Source organism: Trichechus manatus, unplaced genomic scaffold (assembly GCF_000243295.1).
Source record: "Trichechus manatus latirostris isolate Lorelei unplaced genomic scaffold, TriManLat1.0 scaffold00017, whole genome shotgun sequence".
Taxonomy (NCBI): Eukaryota; Metazoa; Chordata; class Mammalia; order Sirenia; family Trichechidae; genus Trichechus; species Trichechus manatus.
The window spans coordinates 16730855-16751262 of NW_004443953.1; the positions used below are offsets into that span (position 1 = coordinate 16730855).

At 42.4% G+C, this 20408-nt stretch overlaps 1 protein-coding gene across 13 annotated transcripts in view; it reads right to left on the minus strand.

Annotated features, from left to right (window-relative positions):
• Positions 1-20408, minus strand: part of SCML4 (Scm polycomb group protein like 4) — a 134450-nt gene that overhangs the window by 41637 nt on the left and 72405 nt on the right. For all 13 annotated transcript variants that reach the window (XR_002823312.1, XR_002823311.1, XR_002823314.1 and 10 more), the window contains 2 exons: positions 4124-4253; positions 1328-1528 (listed from right to left, as the gene is read on the minus strand). Coding sequence is in view for 9 of the 13 variants with exons in the window: in XM_023727623.1 (XP_023583391.1) it covers positions 1328-1528; positions 4124-4253 (331 nt within the window). In the remaining 4 variants the exon portion in view is untranslated. The remainder of the gene's footprint in view (positions 1-1327; positions 1529-4123; positions 4254-20408) is intronic.

The following is a 20408-nucleotide window of genomic DNA, read 5'->3' on the forward strand; positions in this document are numbered from 1 at the left end:
CTCAGAGAGAATTCTACGTGAGCAAAACCAGGCAGAGCTGGGAAAAGCTGTGCTGGGTGTCCTCTCCGTCCCCCAAGGCTTGGGGATCTAGAGTTAAATAAAACACCACTACTACAGTTCTTCAGGACACAGCCATGTTAGAGGCAACAACCTGCCTATTTTCTTAGCTAGCCAACAGGGTTACCTGCACAGACCCATTGCCGGGTACTCTTCTCCTTTTTCCCTGATGACATGGGTGTCATGTCCCCGATGCGTGGCCAGAGAGGGTACCAGTCTGTCCCTTGGAGTTGAGACATCTTGGAAGGTCCCGGACTGCAGGGCATAAGGGCAGGTGTAACACCCATTATGCAGAAAGAAGAAGTCTCTGCAGGCAAACATCTGAAGGAGACCGAGCTCCTAATTCTGCCCCTCTTGCTTGATGGTGGCTAATTCTGCCCTCTCCAGAAGATGTTCAGTTGGGACTGAAATTGGATGGCTAATGGGAGAAGGGATTTTTTCTGACCCTGAGGGCTCTTGTTTAAAAAAAAAAAAAAAACCCTTGTAAGATGGAGTGAAGGCTGTGTGCTTTCCCCATTGCCCTGCGTGGTGATATGTGCTATGAAAATAAGAATGGAGTAAAGTAAGAGGGAATAGAGAGTGACAGGGCCTGGTATTTTAGACAGGGTGGTCGGGAAAGGACGCTGATGAAGTGGCATTTGAGTAGAAACCTGAGGGAAGTGTGGGAGCAAGTCAGGTAGACATCTAGGGGAAGAGCATCCAGGAAGAGAGAGTAACAGGTGCAAAGAACCTGAGTCAGGAGCATGGTCAGAGGATACAGAAAGAACAGCAAGGAGGCCACTGTGGCCCAAGCAGAGTGAAGGATGGGGAAGGACGTGACCTGGAGAGTGAAGAGGTGGGGTCACCTTGTAAGGATGTGGGCTTTTACTCTCAGTGAGATGAGGCCATTGGAGGATTTAGGGAGAGATGGAGCATTATCTGAAACAGATTTTAAACCAGAGTGGTTGCTGTGGGTGGTGAAAGGTGGTTGGATTCTGGATCTATTCTGAAGGTAAAGCAATAAGATTTACTGATGGGTTGGATATAGGGGGTAGGAGAAAAGGAACAGTCCAGGATGAGGCTTCAGATGGCCAGTATTGTTGCCAGGTCTGGAAGTATCTTTTCCTCAAGCCCAGGGAGAGGCCTCCAAAACACAGGTTCGTTAAGTCCCCTAGAGCCCAGCAGGTGGAAGACTTGGTCAAAACCACTGTCCCCCAAGCCTGAGTATGACTACTTTCCTCTTCAGAGACACCCCTACTGCCCTCTTCATAAACCTGCCCCAGGGTCTTACCTGACACCATCTCGCCACCATAGCCCTGCTTGACCAGGGAGAAGACAAGCTTCTGCTGGTGGGCGCAGTCAATGCACGCTTGCACGGCCTGCTGCAGGACCGCAGATGGCCTCTCGGGTCCGAAGTGCTCTGGGAGCTGCTGCACCTTCCTCTGCTCCAGGAACGGCCCTGCGTTGGCTTGCTTGTTGATGTAAAGGCAGACTGTGGAAACAGAGACCACAAAGCCCAGCATCAGATGTCCATCAGGCAATTGGGCTGCTCCCATGTACTGGGGCATGCTTTCACCATCCTCCTCTGCCCTGGGCCGTGGGAAAAGACTGACTCTTTCCAACAGAGGAAGTAAAAGAGGCAAAAGCACCAAACACCCCACCTTCTAGGGCTTTCTCTCAAGGGATGCTCTGGTAGGGGACAGATGGGCATACTCATACCTGACGTCCATACTCAAATCTGAATGGTGGAAGAGTACAGTGGCTCATGTGGACCGTGTGTGCAGACATATTTATGTGCTGGGCATGTGCACATACAAAATAGTCTTCCCCTCTTCCAAAGGAGCTATCAAGCTACACATAACATTTGCCATTTCTTTGTTAATCTTCTATGAATAAAAAATCATACATCCTGATCGCTCTGGAGACTATATACTCAATGAAGTCCTAAAGAGAGTGCTGCCTTCTCTTACACTCATCCCAGACAATTACAGGAAATCTAAGCTCAAGAAAATAGATGCTCAGCTGCCAATTTAGGTGAACCCAGTCAATGGTCTCCACACTTTAAAAACTACATACCCATCAGTAAAATTTTTTGAGCACATGTCCCAAAATATATTTGTTTATAAGTTATATATATTCTTGGTTTTATTAATGTATTGTATACATTTAAAAACATACCCAAGAAACAGAAATTTTAAAAGAATGAAATAAAAATAGATATTAATAGTGTCCTATTTTCTTATACAGTGAAATCTGTGAGAGCCAGAACTCGACAGAACTGCCTTGTTTTTCTGGGTCTTGCAAGTTTTCCACCTTTGACAGAGTGTAGTCTTACCACTTTTATATGGCTCGTTTTAATGGAGAATATTCGCATTTTCCTTCTCTGACAGGTTTCCACCTTACACAGGTTCCAGCTTTCACAAATTTTACTGTATATGTTAATGACTCCTCTTATGTATCATCTCTCCACCCTACCCCGCCCCCACTGGCATATGAACATCTTACCTTGGAGACCACCTACGCAAAGGATTGTTGAAGAAGGACTTTATGATGAGACCAATAGTATTTTGGAAGGGTTAAAAAGTAACAACAAAGGTGAAAAATTTTTTTACTGAGCACCTCTTATTACACTGGGAACTTTACATACTTTGCCCCTGGGTGGTGTAAATAGTTAATGCATTCAGCTGTTAACTGAAAGGTTGGTGGTTTAAGCCCACCCAGAAGCACCTTGTGAAAAAATCCTGGTGATCTCCTTCCAAAAGGTCACAGTCATTGAAAACCCTACAGAGCGCAGTTCTACTCTGACACACATGAGGTCTCCGTGAGTTGGAATTGATTCAACAGCAAATGGTTTATATACTTTTTCTTTTTTGATTCTCAAGACAAGCCTGTGAGTTGGGTATTATTACTGTATTACTAATGAAGAAACTGAGGCTAAAGTGGCTAAATGACAGCTCGAAGTTTGTAATCGGTGGTGGAACAGGAATTCGGACTGAAGTCTCTCTGAGGACAAGGCCTGTGCTCTTTTTACTCTAGAGGCTGCATTCACTTCCATTCATCCCAGACTATTAAGGAAAATCCAGTTAATAAGGGACCTTCATATGGGGCACTATGCTAGGCCCTTCAGAGAAAATGGTGAACCAAACATACGAAGCCCCTGCCTTCACAGAGCTGACAGCCCAGTATGGGAGACAGACCTACTCGGGGAATCACACAAACAGTGTGAGACTGTGGCTGTGGAAAATACTAGGAAGGGACTAGGAGAGCCTATACTGGGGGAATTTGACCCTGGCAGGACAATCAGTGAAGGCTCCCTGGAGAGAGATACGCTTGAGCTGTGATGTAAGGGAGGAACAGGGTGAACAGAAGGGAAGACCACTCCAGATGGAGGGAAGAGAATATGGCCATTCCTAGGGACTAAGAAAAGAAGGGCAGTATGGCTGATCACAGGAGGATGGAGCGTGCAGGACCTTGTCACCATATTAAGAAGTTTTGTCTTTACCTAAGAGCAATGGGAGGGGGTTGAAGGGATTCAAGTAGTGCGAAAGTGGGGGCTATGGTTGTGGTAAAAGGGGAGTGTGGGAATGTGTGTGTGATGGGATCAGATTGGTGTCACTATTGTGATGAACCGTTGGCTGACGGATGGATCAGAGAGAGAGAGAAATTGTGACGCACACTATCTCAACTCAGTTGGAGGGTGTTGAGTGGGACTAAAGGAGGTTAGGATCCTTAGAAGATCTGGAAGTTCAAATACAGGTAATGGAACATTCTTTTCAAAGTGACCAGGCTTACTATTGGGGCAAAGTAAATCATCAACCTCTCTTTCTTATCCCACCCCAAAGCAACCAGCTAAACTCAAGACACATTGAAAACTAAGGTTCAAATAACCCACACTGCGAGACATTTAAACTCATGTTCTCACAGAATCTGGTCACCCTATCTGCCGTGCAGCAAATAGACACCTGAGATCCTTCATGTGGAGCTTTCTCAAGTGGCAGCTCTTTCATTCATAAAGTAATTGTTAGATGGCCGGCTGCTTTGTTACCTGCTGGCCATGGCAGCCTTGGAACTCATTCTGCTGACCTACCTGTAAGAGCCTGTGGGACTGCCAAGCTGGGTACGGTGGCTGCATCCTGAGGGATGTTGCTGAGGTCCGGCTCAGGGGTACTCCGTGGAGGTGAGAGGGCTAAAGGAGTCATGAGAACCTGAGACTTCAGCTGCAAGAGAGAGCCCAGTAGGTCAGTGAAAATCTGGATATGTTCTCTATGCCTTTCCAGAATATTTCCTTAATATCAGTTAGCCATTGCTACTCTAACATGCTTCTACGACTTTCTATCGTGAAGCTTTGGGGGTTGAACTTCAGCTTTATGGTATGTTTGGGGTCACACTCAGAGTTCAGCTCTGCACCCTACCTTTGCAGTGGAGTCTCCCAGGAAATGACAGTGTCAGTTAGTGGGTGTGGAAGTATCAGAGGTATGAATAGTTGAAACCCATTAAGTCCTTTGACTGCAGGATACAGGATGGGTGGCAGTGTCCCATCTGAAACCCTCTGCTCCCCAGAACCCTGTGGTCAGGGCTTTTCCTGTGTCCACCCAGAGACTGACCCTGAAGTTCTCAGAGTCACTCTCCTCACTCTCTGCTGACCTTTCTTCTGGCAAAGTTCACTGATCCTGCTGGAAAAGAGAGCAGGAGCCATTTCTCCAAGGGGCTGACACTGTTCAGTGTTTATTCCCCACTGCTAAGACTGTCAGAACCAGCCTGGATGTGGAATGAGTGCATTTCCTGGTAGTGAGAAGTAGCCACCTTGAAGGTTGTTATGGATTGAATTGTGTTCCCCTAAAATATGTGTTGAATTCCTGGCCCCTGTACCTGTGGAAGCCCTATGGAGCTCAGTTCTACTCTGTAACACATGAGATTGCTATGAGTGAGAATCGACTCAATGGCAATGGGTTTGAGTTTTTTGGTTTGAGTGCCTGTGCATACGATCTTGTTTGGAAACAAGGTTTTACTTTTATTATGTTAGGTCATACCCAAGGAGTGTGGGTCCTAAACCTAAGCACTTCTGAGTTATAAAAAGACCAGAATAGACACACAGACACACATATGGGGGAAGACAGATGCCATGCGAAGATCGTATACAAGCCAAGGACATCAAAGAATACCCAGGGCTACCAACAAGGAAGGAATTGACACAGCCAAGACCCTAATTTGGACTTCTAATATCCAGAATTGTAAGAAAATAAATTTCAGTTCTTTAAAGCCACCCACTCGTGGTATTTGTGTTATGATAGTCCTAGGTAACTACGGCAAAGGTCTCACTGGAAACCACAAATGAGGAACTGAAATCTGCTGTTCTGAAATAAAGTGAAGATGATGATATCAACATGTCACTCTCTCTGCACCAAGAGACAGACAAGCTTCTAATCTTAGCTATCTACCCAAAACAATGAATAAGTCAGTCACTTTCCTCTACTCTACCGACCTATGTCTAGACTCACTCCAGACCAATAAAGTCAGAATCTCTGGGAGTCGGACTCAGACATCAGTAGTTTTTAAAGTTACTTAGGTGATTCCACAACACAGTCAAGACTGCGAACCATTGCTCAAGGCCAGTGCCTTTCAACTTTAATCAATCACCTGGGAATATCTCATTAAAATGCAGATTCCATTTCAGCAGTTCTGAGGGGGAACCTGAGAGTCTGCATTTCTACCAGGCTCCCAGGAGGTGGTGATCCTGTTGGTCCATGGACCACACTTTGTGTAGCAAGGCTGTATGTGCCGTTGTCAACATATATGCAGCCCCCACCTACATCCTGACTTGCTTCCTGGATTTTTAGGGTAGAATAATAAAAATAATCATGGAGAAATAGTGTTCCTATTGCTAGTTATCTAAACACTCTACATTCTTTCTTTTGTTCATTCAACAAACATGCACTGAGCACCTATTATATGCCAGACACTCTTTTATCTGCTAGGGGTACAACAGGGGACAAAGCAGACAACAATCCCTGCCCTCGAAGAGTTGACACTCTATTGGAGGAAGACAGACAATAAACAATAAATAAGGAAATAATACAGTTAGGTTAGAAAGTGATAAGAGCTGAGGGTGAAAATAAGGAGAGAAGGGGTATAGGAAGTACAAGTAGGGAAGTGCACTTGATGTTGAAATTTTGAATAGAGTGGTTAAGACAGGTCTCACTTCTTGGGTGAGATTGTTCAAAGACTTGAAGGAGGTGAGGGAGCAAGACATGCAATTATTTGAGGGAATAATGTTTGTGGCAACGAGAACTTCAAGTGCAAAGGCCCTGAGGCAGGAGCATGCCTGAAATGTTTATGTGACTACATGGAGGCCAGAGTGAGATTGGAGAGGTAATGAAGCCAGATGGGGCAGGGCTTTGTAGGGCGTTGTAAAGTCTTTGACTTTTACTGAGTACTTTCAAGCAGAGAATCTAGGAGTCTATACTGACATTATGACAATTTCTTAGACTGCTGTGTTCAGAAGAAACTGAACGGAGCCAAGTAGGAGGACCACTCACCTAGAATAGATGAGAGATACTGGTAGCTTGGATCAGAGTGATGGCAGTGGAGATGATGAGAAGTGGACAGATTCTGGATACATTTTGAAGGTGGAGCCAGCAAAATTTACTGACACATTGGATGTGGTATGTGAAAGAAAGAAAGAAGTCAAGGATGACTCCAGTGGTTTGGGCTTGGAAGGCTGCAGGTGGAGTAAGATTTTTCTGGGGGGAAGAGGGAAGTGAAGAGGCCTAGAGAAAATCAGGGATTGGTTTTAGATATGTTAAGTTTACGATAACTATTGGAAATCCAAGTGAGATGTTAAGTAGGAAGCTGCATACACTGGAGTCTGGAGTTTTAGGAAGAGAGTCTGAATGGAGATATGACGTTTGGAATCCTCACTATACAGTTGATCTTTAAGGCCATGATAATGGATGAGATCGCCAGAGAAGTGCGTGTAGATGGAGAAGCGAAGTATGCAAGGACTGAGCCCTGGAAGACTCCAATACGAAGAGGAGAGATGAGGAGGGACAAGCAAAAGAGACCAGGAAGCAGTCAGTGGGGAGAAAGAAAACCAGAAGTGTGTATCATGGAATCCAAAAGGAGAAAGTGTTTCATGGAGGAGAGAGTGATCGGCCATGTCAAATGCTCTGATCAAACTAGTAAGACTAGAAGTGAACCTAGATTTAGCAATTTATCAACAAGAAAAGTTGTGATGCCATGGGTGGGGTCAGAATCTGATTGGAATAAGTTTAGGAGATACTGGGAGACAAGGAATTGGGATTAGCAAGTAAAGACAATTCTTTCAAGAGGTTTTGTCATAAGAGGGAGCAGAGAATGTAAGCCATAGCAAGAGGGAAAAGTATGATCAAAGGAGTTTTTGCTTTTGTTTTTTGTTTCTGAGATGGGAGAAATAATAGTGCTTTAATGCTGAAGGAAATCATATGGTAGTGAAGGGGAAAATAATGATACAGAAGAGTGTGTGGAGAACTGCTGGTATAGGGACTTGGAGTAAGTGAGAGAGGATGATATTTAATACACAAGGAAAGGAGGTGGCCTTAGAGAGAAACACAGACTTTTTATCTATTCCAACAGGAAGGAAGGCAGAATGTCAGGGTCTGGATGCTGGGGTGGGTGGAGGTAGAGGTGGAAGCTTGCAGAAAGTTTCTTCCAGTGGCTTCTAATTTCCCAGTGATGCAGGAAGCTGAGTATGAGGATGGAGGAGGAGGACATATTTAATCAACCAGGGGAGCAGGAGGAGAGGGAGTGGATGGGATTACGGAGTGTGGCTGCTGAGCAGCATTTGGGGCTCACCGGGATGTGTGGAAAGGAACTTAAAATGAGATCAGTTAACAATGACCACTTTTGGTTTTACAGTGCTGCAAGGGGCAGAATCTGGGGCTCTCCATGGAGCCCCTGTGGTAATCAGAAGCTAGAATTAATAATAGAGATTTCACCTTATTATGAGTTTAGCATTTGAAAAATGAAAAGGCCCATCAAGTAGTACTACACTGCTAAATATTATAAAAAGATTTAAAAGGAACCTCAGTGGTGGAAATGAGTGAATCAGAAGCCTGCTGTGACTCAGACACCATGACCTTGGTGTGGCTTCCTGATCTGCCAAGTGTGACTACAGCAGTATCCACCCTGCTTGCTCTCAGACCTCATACCCCAAGGGTCCACTTGATGGCCTTTACAGGGGTGATATCCCGCTCTGTGGTCCCTGGGTGGTGCAAATGGTTTGTGCTCTACTATTAACCAAAAAGCAGGTGGTTTGAACCACCCAGCAGTGCTATGGAAGAAAGGCCTGGCGATCTGCTCCCTTTAAAGATCACAGCCAAGAAAACCTTTTGGAGCTCAGCTCTACTCTGTAACATATGGGGTTGCCATGAGTTGAAACAGACTTGAAGGCAACGGGTTTGGGTTTTGGTTTAGTATCCTGCTCTGCATGGCTCAGGCTGGAGAGACGGGTGGTGAGCCTGTAGAGCCCTTGAGGACTGTGGGCTCTGGCAGTACCTTGGCTAAATCCTCCTTTACAGGCCTAAAGCACTCCTACCCTCAACATACAGATAATGATGTTCATGGAAACAACAGGATTGGCAGTTGTTATCCCCTCCCCAACCCCCATCTTTAAGTAAATCACACAGAGGTCTTCGCTATCCCTCGCTAGAAAGATGAGGATGAGGATGATGCGGATGATGATAATGGTGATGATGATGACGGTGATGGTGACGAAAATGATGGCTAAAACTTAAATAGCCAGGCACTACTTACTGTTTATTTTAAACCTCATAACAACCCTCACATCTAATGCTTGCTCACTATTTTGATATTTATGGAAGGTATCTATCCATTGAACCCACCTCAAATGAGGTAATAGGATTATAATTGGCTCTTACCTCTGCCCATCATTGCTGCCCAGGTGAAGCAATTAAAGGGATTAGACTAAGTCACCGGGTTTTAGGGGAGGAAAGCCTTCTGTATTCATCTACCCTCTGAAACAGCTGCTGGGACTTTTGAACAAAGAAATCTCATGCGACTGTGGGTAATACATGACTTTTAAAAATATCCTTTTGGTAAGAGAATAAGTCAGCAATAGAAATGCCCTTTGACTTGGCATTCTAAAATTTCCATCTTACTGCTTTTTGTATTAAGCAATATAATTCTTTATATTGAATCAATATTAGCCTAGTCTAGAAATGGCCTAAAACAGGGGACCATAGAGATGAGCCCACTGGCTCAGAATGTCTCCTTTGGTGTGACTGAGGCCCAGGTCTGTCAGCGCAAGCCTCTCCCGCGTGTGCAAAAAGTAGCTCCCATCTGTCCCAACCTATCCAAGCTGCTTTCCTGGCACAGAATTTCTCTTTGCTGTTGGTGTCTTTTGTTTTGTTTTTTAAATGGACAAAATAGAATAAGATGCTCACATCTTGATTTTTAATACCATTCTTCAGTAAAAGGAACAAGGGCTCCTTGGAGAAACGGCTGATTCTAGGGCTGGGTCAGGGAAAATACAAGATGAGCCTAGAACAACTTGAAGTGCCAGAAAGTAAGGATGTGCTAAACACCCCCCCACCCCACCACACACACACAATGATGGGGGTATGTCATAGGGACACATGAGCCAACTGAAAGAGCTTCCAAGGGCCAAAGCTGGAAGAGTATGAGCAACAAAATAAATAAAATAGTATTGCATTATAACTCAAAGTATAAAATAAATATCCATGAATCCATACTGATATAAATGAATGATTGAATAAGTAATAAATGAGGGAGAATAGACAAATCTCCTGTGCATAAAAATTCCAAATAATGTATATAGATACTACTTCGCCCTCAAGGAGGTGGAGCCTAACTCCCTAATCCTTAAGCATGGGCTGCACAGTGACTTCTTTCTAGAGAGTACAGTATGGAAAGGGGTGGGGGAGAAGGAACTTTAGTGCAGAAACCTGACAAACACTACCTCAGCCAGGTGATCAAGGTTAACGTCAACGGTGATAAGCCATGTTGATAGTAGGTACCCTCGATATGATGTGATGAGAGGGGTACACCACCTGTAGTGGTCTTCCTCCCAAAAACTCATACACTTATTCTAATCATAAGGAAAACATCAGACAAACCCAGATTGCAGAACATTCTACAAAATACTTGACCAAATACTCCTCAAAACTGTAAAGGTCATCAAAAACAAGGAAGTCTAAGAAACTTTCACAGCCCAGAGGAATCTAAGGAGACGAGACAGCTAAATGTAACATGGTTCTGGACGGGATCCTGGAACAGAAAAAGGGCAGTAGAGAAACACTAATGAAATCTGAATAAAATATGGAGTTTCACTAATACTAATGTATTATTACTGATCCATTAGCTGTAATGAATGTAGCATTGTAATGTAAGATGTTAACAATACGGGAATCTGGGTGTGGTGTACATGGGAATTCTCTGTATTATCTTCTGTAAATCTAAAACTATTCTAAAACACAGTCTATTTGAGAGAGAGAGAAAAAAAAAAAAACCCCACAGTGTCTGGCAGAGTAAGCTGGATAAAATGGAGAGGGGTAGTGAAAAACGGCCTCTTTCTTGGCAGTGTAAACTGGAAGAAGATTTGCTGCCCAGGACATCTTGCTCTGACATATAGGAGTTAATCTTTGGCCTTCAAAGCCAATGCCCCCATACTGATGCTGATAAATTGGCACCTTTACCTGAAATCTAAAACGTCAATCAAACCGGTATGGCAACTCCTCATCTAGGGCACTGCTGCCAACAGCTGCCCGGGGGCCTGTGCTTTGCCTTGTTAAACACCATGGTGGGATAAAGCAGAAGGGGAAAGTGTCAGTCCCTGCCACTTAGAGTCTTCACCAGAGGGGGCTGAGAATTGGGGATCAGCTCATCTTTCATTTCCATTCGCAAATCCAAAATATGGACCTGAAGAGTTGCTTTCTCCCACTGTCTTTCAAGAAAGACCTTCTCTAAGACATTTGGCAGAGGATCACTGAAGAGAAGTGGGAGGGGAAGGCTGCCATGGGAATTGTTTGTACACTCAGATGCGTGGGCAGGAGGACACCAAAGGGGAAAAAGTCAAATATTTTTGTAGAAATATGTGTTTGACAATAACAGAAATGCTAACTACATAGTGTTAGACAGACTGACAGCAAGAAGTTGGTAATCAGAGGATGGAGAACCCGGTTGAAACCAAAAACCAAACCCATTGCTGTTGAGTCAATTCCAACTCACAGGACCCTATAGGACAGAGTAGAACTGCCCCATAGGGTTTCCAAGGAGCACCTGTATAAAGGCTGCCTGCACATCGTTGTAGTTATTAGCTGACCTTGAGTCAGCCTTACTCATGGCAACTCACAACGGAATAAAATGCTGCTGCCCTCCTGTGCCATCCTCATGTTCATTGGTGGATCAGACCGTTGTGATCCACAGGGTTTTCATTGGCTGGTCTTCAGAAGTACATCACTAGGTCTTTCTTGCTAGAATGTCTTAGTCTGCAAGCTCCACTGAAACCTGTTCAGCATCATAGCAACACACAAACCTTCACTCACAGACAGATGGTGACTGCACATGAAGTGCCTTGATTGGGAAACAAATCCAGGGGAGGAGACAAATAACAACCACACAACAAAAATATCAGTTATGGTAAGTGCAGGACTTCCGGGGTGGCACAAATGGTTAGGCGCTCAACTACTAGCTGGAACACTGGCTGTTCAAACCCACCCAGAGGCACCTCGGAAGACAGCCTTAGCTTCTGAAAGGTCACAGTCTTGAAAACCCTATGGAGCAGTTCTACTCTGTACACATGGGGTCGCCATGAGTCAGAATCAACTAGATGCTAACTAAGAGCAATGTGGTAACTGCTACACAGAGATGTAAAATATGGTGATTCGATAAAATGTGACCAGGTAGCCAGGGTAGTCCTACAAGGAAGCGGCATTTAAGTCAGGAGCTGAATGACAAAATGGAGCCCGTCCTGACTGGGGAAATAAACACACTAAAGCTTGGCTTTTTCAAGGAACCAAAAAGCTAGGGTGACTAGAGCTGAGGGCAAAAGGCAGAATGATACAAGATGAGGCCAGCTAGGTACTCAGCACCAGATCATGTAACACTTTCTAGGTCAGGATAAGTAGTTTGGATTTTATCCTAAAGGTTATGGAAACAATTAGAGAATTCTAAACACAAAAAGACAACACAATTTTTGTTTTATGATGATAATTATGTCTGTGGTAGAGAGAATGGATGGGGGGGAGGCAAAGTGGAGAAAAGAGCGTTAGTAAGGAGGTTACTGCATGGTTTGGGGACACATATGGAGGTAGAAAGAATTGGTTGGATTTGAGGTGTATTTTGAGCTGGAGCTGAGGTGATGGGTGAGAGAAAAAACAAAATCAAAGATAACTTCTAGTGTTATTTACATAAATTTTGTTTTGATGGTATATTTGCATTATGTTAGTTTTAAAACATTAGCATTTGTCTACTTCACCACCACACTCATTGCCATCAAGTTGACTCCAACTCATAGCGACCCTATAAAACAGAGTAGAACTGCCCCATAGGGTTTCCAAGGAGTGGCTGGTGGATTCGAACTGCTGACCTTTCGGTTAGCGGAGGAACACTTAACCACTGTGCCATTAGGGCTCCTTACTTGTTGCTAATTTAGTTAACTTTGAGGAAACAATAATATTGACTTTGTCTCTAAGTTTCAAAAGATTTCTTCTCTAACACTCAAGCAATAAACTTTCATAATGGAATAGCAGAAGTTCTGTGCAGAATTTCTGGGCGAGAACAGGAAGAGAAGGAGAGCATTCACATTTCCTCATCTGGGAAATGGACACTGAAAACTGACATGCTTTCTGTCATTACCTACACATTGCCCACTGGACTCAGAGACAGTGACTGGGGTTCTAACCCTGGTTGTGCTGCTAACTCACATGGAACTCTAAGCAACTCACTCAGTGTCTCTGGGCTTCATCTTCCAAAGTCTTTAAATGGGCTAGAGGTGTTGATTTCTAAGCTCTTACAAATCATAATGTCGTGTATGTACCTTGCATATGGGCTACTTTTCAAAATGTTAAAGAATTTGAGACCAAGCTAGTGTCAATGCCATATTTTGAAAGTTGACTGGAAGAGATGTGGTGTCCTAAAAACTCATGCTTGAATTTCTTTGAAGTTCTATTTCTTGTAATATAAAAAACTAGGTTATTTGGATAAATTAAAAACAACTACAAAAACTGGATAAAATGTAAGAAGAATAAAAATGCTGAGAAGCTGACAATACATAAAGAAAAATCAGGCCAAAATATAGATGAAATCTAGGCCTTGTGAATTGCTATGGACAAAAATCTAAGCCCAGGACTCACCCAAAAGAGCTATAACCTCAAAGTAAAGGTGAACCAGCTATAAACTTATCCCACCCTACTCCCACTCCCACCTGACCATAAGGAAAGTTGCCTTGACATTGGGAAGGGAGGACATTCAGAATCCCTGAGAAGTTATCACCACAAGCCAGACCTCACACAGATTTGCAGCCCAAATTCACTGAACTTAGGTGGAAAACTTGAGGTTGTGAATTTAATTTAAAGAATATTCCATCTGGTAGCCTTCAGGTACCTATAAAAGCAAACATAAATCCTCTCTGGAAGAATTTACCATTATCCCAGGTTTCAAAGAAGTCCCAAAAATATTTTTTCAAAGGCAATGAGTTACACAGGCCACAAATACTCAAGCACATAAGGAAATAAGGAGCCAAAGAAAGAATGACCAATAAAAGCACAAAACAAAAAACAAACAAATAAATGTAAAAAAAAAAACCACAAATACTTAAGATATTTCTATTACCATGCTTAGATTATGAAAACAACTGTGATTCTATGTATAGAAATATAAATGACAAGTTTGAAAATGTCTCCAGGGAACAGAAAACTAGAAAAAGTAACATAGTAGATTTAAAAAAGAACCAAATTTAACTTCTATAGATGAAAAATACAATAACTAAAATCAAAAACTAAATGGATATATTTAACATCATATTAGACATAGCTGAAGAGAGAATTAGTGAATTGGAAGATACATCAGAAAAAATTATTCAGAAGGCATCATAGAGACAAATAGATGAAAACTAAGAGAAGTTAAAAGAGAAAAATCTTAAAATTAGCTTAAAATTGCAGATTACTGTCAAGTAACATCTAAGTAAACTATTAGATAGCTGAGTTCTTTATAACAATGGACCCAAATGTTGCAAGGAAATAACTGACAACCTGGAATTCTACATCCAGCACACAAAAAAATTATTTTTCAAAAATGAAGATGAAATAAAGATTCTTGCAAACAACAAAAGTTAACAGAGTTCATTACTCTTAAAGAGACTTCTAAAAGATTTACTTCAAGCAAAAGGAAAGAAATCCCAGGCGGAAGGTCTGACATTAAAAAAAGAGTAAAGAATTTTTAAAAAGTGGTAAATAATCAGGCAAATCTAAATGAAAATGACTGTTTAAAACAGCAATAATTATGTCTTGAGAGGTTAAAAAAGAGTTAAAATTTGTGACAACAAGTATACGTAAGTGGGGGGATAAACACAATTAAAATGTCCTGTAACAAAACAAACAAGAAAAACCAAACCCATTGCCACTGAGTTGATTCCAGCTCATAGTGACCCTATAGGACAGAGTAGAAGTGCCTTGTCCTAAGGTCCTTGTATTATCCAGGTAGAAGCAAAGGTATGATTAACTTACAACACTCTAATAAGTAAACATGCTGTAACTTCCAGAGCAACCACTAAAACAATAGAAAACAAGTGCACAACTTCCAATCAGTAAAAAGTAGAAAAAAATGAAATAATAAAAAACAATCTAAAAGAAGGCAGGAAAGACAAAAGGAACATAAAATGAGTGGGACAAACAGAATGCACAAAATAAGATGTAGATTTAAACCCAAACATATTAGTAATTTCTCTAAATGTAAGTGGACTAAATGCCTAGTTAAAGATAAATGTCAGACTGGATTTTTAAAAAATCATGCTCTCCCTCCCTTCTGTCACCTCCCCCCTACACCAGCTTGAGGAAGGATAGCTTTGTCCATGTCCTTGCCCATAGCTTTCCTTAGAGGCACATTTCTCCTTTAGACATACACCCTTTCTTGGTGCAAAACTCCTTCAGGGTTCTGAGGAGATGCCATGGAGAGCAGGGGTAGGGGAAATCGAATGCCCCACGGTACTTAACCTCAGACTTTTATTCTAAAACTGTGCCAACCAGAAATGCAAATCAGCTCCAATAACAGGAAGTTTGTGGTCAGTGACCTAATTCCATTCCTAGGTGTCAGACCTGTAACAGCTCTACCCCATATTTTGCCTCCCTTGGGAGCCTTTCGGAGCCAAGAAGGTTTGTTTAGAGTTAACGCCCAGAAGACGGACATGTCAGCATCCTTGGGCCTTGAGACCTGCTTTGGCACATGCCCCTCACTCGAATCTGGGATCCTAATTAAATGATCTTTGCCCTAAAACTTCCCTAGGAAAATAAGAAAGATGATCCAAATAAAATATACTGCCTGCATCACAGTGAGGGTAGAAGGGGAAGACTGGAGGCGGGAGGGGAATGGTCTGGCTTTTTTGTATCTTTCACAGGTGAAAACTAGATGGAGACAGGATGAAGATGCTGGAGCTTTCTCCCACGAATTTTTTGTTGGTCCCATAAAGATGCTGAAACTGGTGAGGAGCAGCAGAGAAGGAGATGGGGAGGATGGCTGATCTGCCTGGGGTGGGGTAGAATGGTTTAATTTCCCCCTGACAGAGGGAAGCTAGGAGATGAGACAGTGAAACACTGCTCCATGGGGACCAGGAGAGAGAAAGAAGAGAAAGCAAAAACAAAAAATCGCTGTCACTGGATAAAGTGGAGTTCAGAAAAACAGATCTATCTGATGAGAAAGACTTCGTGAAATGCTCTCCACCGTGCCCTATGACCCCAACAATCTTTGATAGAAACCACACATTTCAAGGAATGCTTGCTGTGACTGGGGTTCTTACACAAACTGATGAGGGGGCCAAGCTCTGCACATCCACAAGCACAGGGTTGAAACAGGCAGCCCTGCAGATGAGAGAAGGGACATTGTACATTGGGTTACAGGCATCCTGTGCGCAGCAGACCCCAGAGCAGTGATGTGCTGAAACCAGTTTATATTGGTTTATTAGAGCTGCTGGTTAATTTTTCAGGAATTTTGCAAGCCAATCGTTAAACACAGCTATTTGAAAAATACATTATACACACATAATTAAGAGAATATATTTTAAATGAAGGTAATAAATATTAGAATTTCTTACAATTTGAACAATTTATTTTCTAATTTGTATTTTACTATTACATCGTATAGAAATACAAGGGTATGTTGCTGCACATGTTTTCGCAGCTCCATGTTCAGTGATGTCATATTGGTGGCTTGAAATTGGTCGTGTAGGGAATATTTGTATCTTGGAAATAGGTAAATGCTACAAATTAGAGCTTGATTTATTATTGTTTTGTTGATTTCTTAGACATAAGAAAGTGATGGAAAAAATGTTAAAAAGCAGGTTAAACTTTAAAATGTGTTGTAGTTGTTGCATTGTGAATAGCACACAAAACTGAAATATTTTTTCATTCTTCAAAAATTATTATCCAATTCAACAAAAAAAAGTCACTCACATCCTTGATGAACAAGTGAAGTTCCAACATACATCTTCACTGTTTACATTCATCTTACTCTTTAATATAAGTGAAAATATCAGCTAACATTCATACCTGAGCAACATGCAGAATGCTGATGGTAAAACATTTACTGTGCTGGTACCAGACCCACTGCTGAGCCACATGTCTGAGCCTTGCTCCAGCCCTGTCTGGGCAAGGAAATAGAAGGTCACAAGAGAGATAGTCCCTGCCCCAGATGCTGCCCAAGATCAGCAGGCAGGAATGGACCCTGGCTTCGACTCTGCAATCATTCTTCCCTACACCCCGCCCCCAGGCCACAGATGGAACTCCGTATCTGCTGTCAGCAAGAGGGAGGCCTTGAAGATACGCACAGGAAGGGTTACTCGATATTCACTCTTCCCTTCCATGCTACTAAGCTACATTTGATGTTCATAAAGATGACTCTAAGGCAATAACAAGATCTGGATCATCAAAGAAACACTGAAGCCAATTCAATATACATGGTTCTAATGATAATAGAAGCTTAGAACAAGGGTAAAACAAACAAACAAAACCTTTTTACTTTAGTTTGAACATTCTCTTAATGATATTTTTGTGAAATTGACTTCCTTAATATGCAATCCCAAAAAGAACAAATACTTAAAAAACAAAAAAAAAAGAATGACAGAATAGCAATCAGAAAGAGGGGACAAAAGAATTCAAAGGACTGTAGGATCACAAAATGCTACATTTATCCATGTTCATCAGAATATTAGTTATTTTATAAAGTGAATTTTCCAGAAAACAGAAGACTGCTCATTAAGTCGTTAACAGATGTTGTTGGTTGCCACCAAATATCCATTCTTCTCTTCTTCTTTTAATAATGGAACCCCTGAATTTTAGCTGAGCACATAGTCAGCTGGCACTGCATTCTCCGGCCTCCCCTGGAGCTAAGTGCAGACAAGTGACTAAGTTCTGGTCAGTGGGATGTGAGAGTAAGAGGTGTGTGCAACTTTGAGTAGGGGGTCTCTTAAAGGGGAAAGGCATCCCTCCACTACCCTCTTTGTTCCCATTCTGTTGGCTGAACTGTAGATGGAATAGAGGAGCTGGAGCAGCCATTTTAGATCATGAGGTGGAAAATATGTGTTAAGAATGGCAGAGCAAAAAAATAGAAGGAACCTGGGTCCCAGTACCCAAAGAGCTGCCATATCAGCTCTGGACGGCCTACCCAGACTTTACCATGGGAGAGAAATTATCTTCTATCTTCCTTAAGCCATTGTTATTTGGCCTTTGTTGCGACAGCTGAATTTGTGTCCTGACTAATGCAAAGAATGAACATTTTAAAACATTTTAACTATTTGTTTTTAATATTTTAGGAATGATATTCTTTCTAGAACATGTTTGCACTATTCTTAACCCATTAAACAGAGCAGATGGAATGTAATTTACTCTTTCTTAAATCCAGGTGAATAATCACTGTTCTGAGCAATAACGCAGAGATGACTGAGGTGGAGAAGGCTGCTGGCCCACAGTAAATGGCCTCAGGCTGTGGAGCTTGGTTACCTCATGCCCAGTTCCTGCAGTTTTTCATTATTCTCTCCTCACTTTCAAACTATCAAGGATCTAATAAGAAGAAAATATACTAAAGTGCTTCGGCACAGAGCCTCAAACGTAGAAAGTACTCAATAAATGTTACATATGATTATTACTACTATATAACCAAGAAACTCAATCCACACCCACTGCTGTCAAGTTGATTCCAACTCATAGCAACCCTATAGGACAGAGTAGAGCTTCCGCGTAGGGTTTCTAAGGCTGTAATCTTTACAAAGGCAGACTGCCACATCTTTCTCCCTTGGAGCTACCAGTGGGTTTGAACCACTGACCTTTTGGTTAGCAGTCAAATGCTTTAACCACTGTGCTACCAAGGCTTCTTAATTTAGTGGGGAAAATGGGTATTTTAAAAACTTAGCACTTTCTTCTTCCTACTTAAATTAGTGTCAATCTCAAAGGCTGTCAAATCCCACGTAAGGCTGGAAATCCCACTATTTGAAGGCATAATAATCAGCTGAATCAATGGAACAGAAGCTAGAATTTGTCCTTGGTATAGGCCTTCTTCCTTTATTTCAAAAGTGACCACCCCGGACTGAATTGCTGGGCGGAGGGCTGTGGGGACCATGGTCTCTGGGAACATCTAGCTCAACTGGCATAACACAGTTTATAAAGAAAATATTCTACATTCTAACTTGGTGAGTAGCGTCTGGGGTCTTAAAAGCCCGTGAGCGGCCACCTAAAATACTCCACTGGTCTCACCCCTTCAGGAACAAGGGAGAATGAAGAAAACAAGATACAAGGAAAAGATTAGTCCAAAGGACTAATGGACCACAACTACCACGGCCTCCACCAGACTGAGTCCAGTACAATTAGATGGTGCCCGGCTACCACCACTGACTGCTCTGACCGGGATCACAACAGAGGGTCCCAGACAGAGCTGGAGAAAAATATAGAAAAAAATTCTAACTCACGAAAAAGACCAGATTTACTGGCCTGACAGAGACTGGGGAAACCCCGAGAGTATGTTCCCCGGACACCCTTTTAGCTCAGTAATGCAGTCACTCCTGAGATTCACTGCTCAGCCAAAGATTAGACAGCCCCATAAAACAAAACGAGACTAATGAGGCACAACAGTCCAAGGACAAGGACTAGAAGGCAGGAGGGGACAGGGAAGCTGGTAATAGGGAGCCCAAGTTTGAGAAGGGACAGTGTTGACATGTCATGGGGATGTTAACCATTGTCATAGAACAATATGTGTACTAACTGTTTAATAAGAAACTATTTGTTCTATAAACCTTCATCTAAAGAACAATAAAAAATAAAAAATAATTCATTAAAAAAAAGCGACCACTTCGGTGGACTTTTTAGTCATGAAATGTAAGGAAAACCTTCCTGATGATCTTGGGGCGTCTCTGAACTAAAGACCTAAACTAATAGCAGGTGCTTCAAAATGAGATGTAAACGCTCTGTTTGATCTTGAAGAAGGCTATTTTCATGGCTTTCAGCTTGTGTCTCTTCATAGAAAATATGATGTGAATGGGTTTTTGCTTCTTTTGACTGGGGGGAGAAGGGGCAATAAGGCCATAAATGTGATGCTCTCACAGGGGAGAATGTGGCCCAGCGCTGTGGCCGCAGGCCTGGGACTAACACAAAGATGGGCAGAGAAGGTCCTCTATGAAGGGGCGTGGCCTATGAACTCTAGAGCACTGACATCTGACTCCCGGTTTAACTATATCTTTTTTGCCTGTAATTTACTTACGTTATCCTCAAGGCTCAGAGAAGTGGTTAAATGTGACAACCTGTGTTAACTGTACTTGGGTCTTAAAGCGCGAGGCTGTATCCACACTTAGACCAGTTTCCCCACTGTGGAGTGGCACAGAGATGATTGACAGAGGAGGTTGGGGCAACACCAGGCAAGAAGAGACAAACATCAACCAGCATAGACCTGTGATACAGCCAGCACAACCAGGCGTCCTCAGACTCTCCTAGGGAAGAACCTGCCCGAGACTCAAGAACTTATAATTTAATTATGATAATATTATTAATGTTCATATATAATTATCATAATGATATTATTATTGATATACTGAAGTTATATTTGGAACCCTGGTGGCACAGTGGTTAAGAGCTCGGCTGCTAACCAAAAGGTCAGCAGTT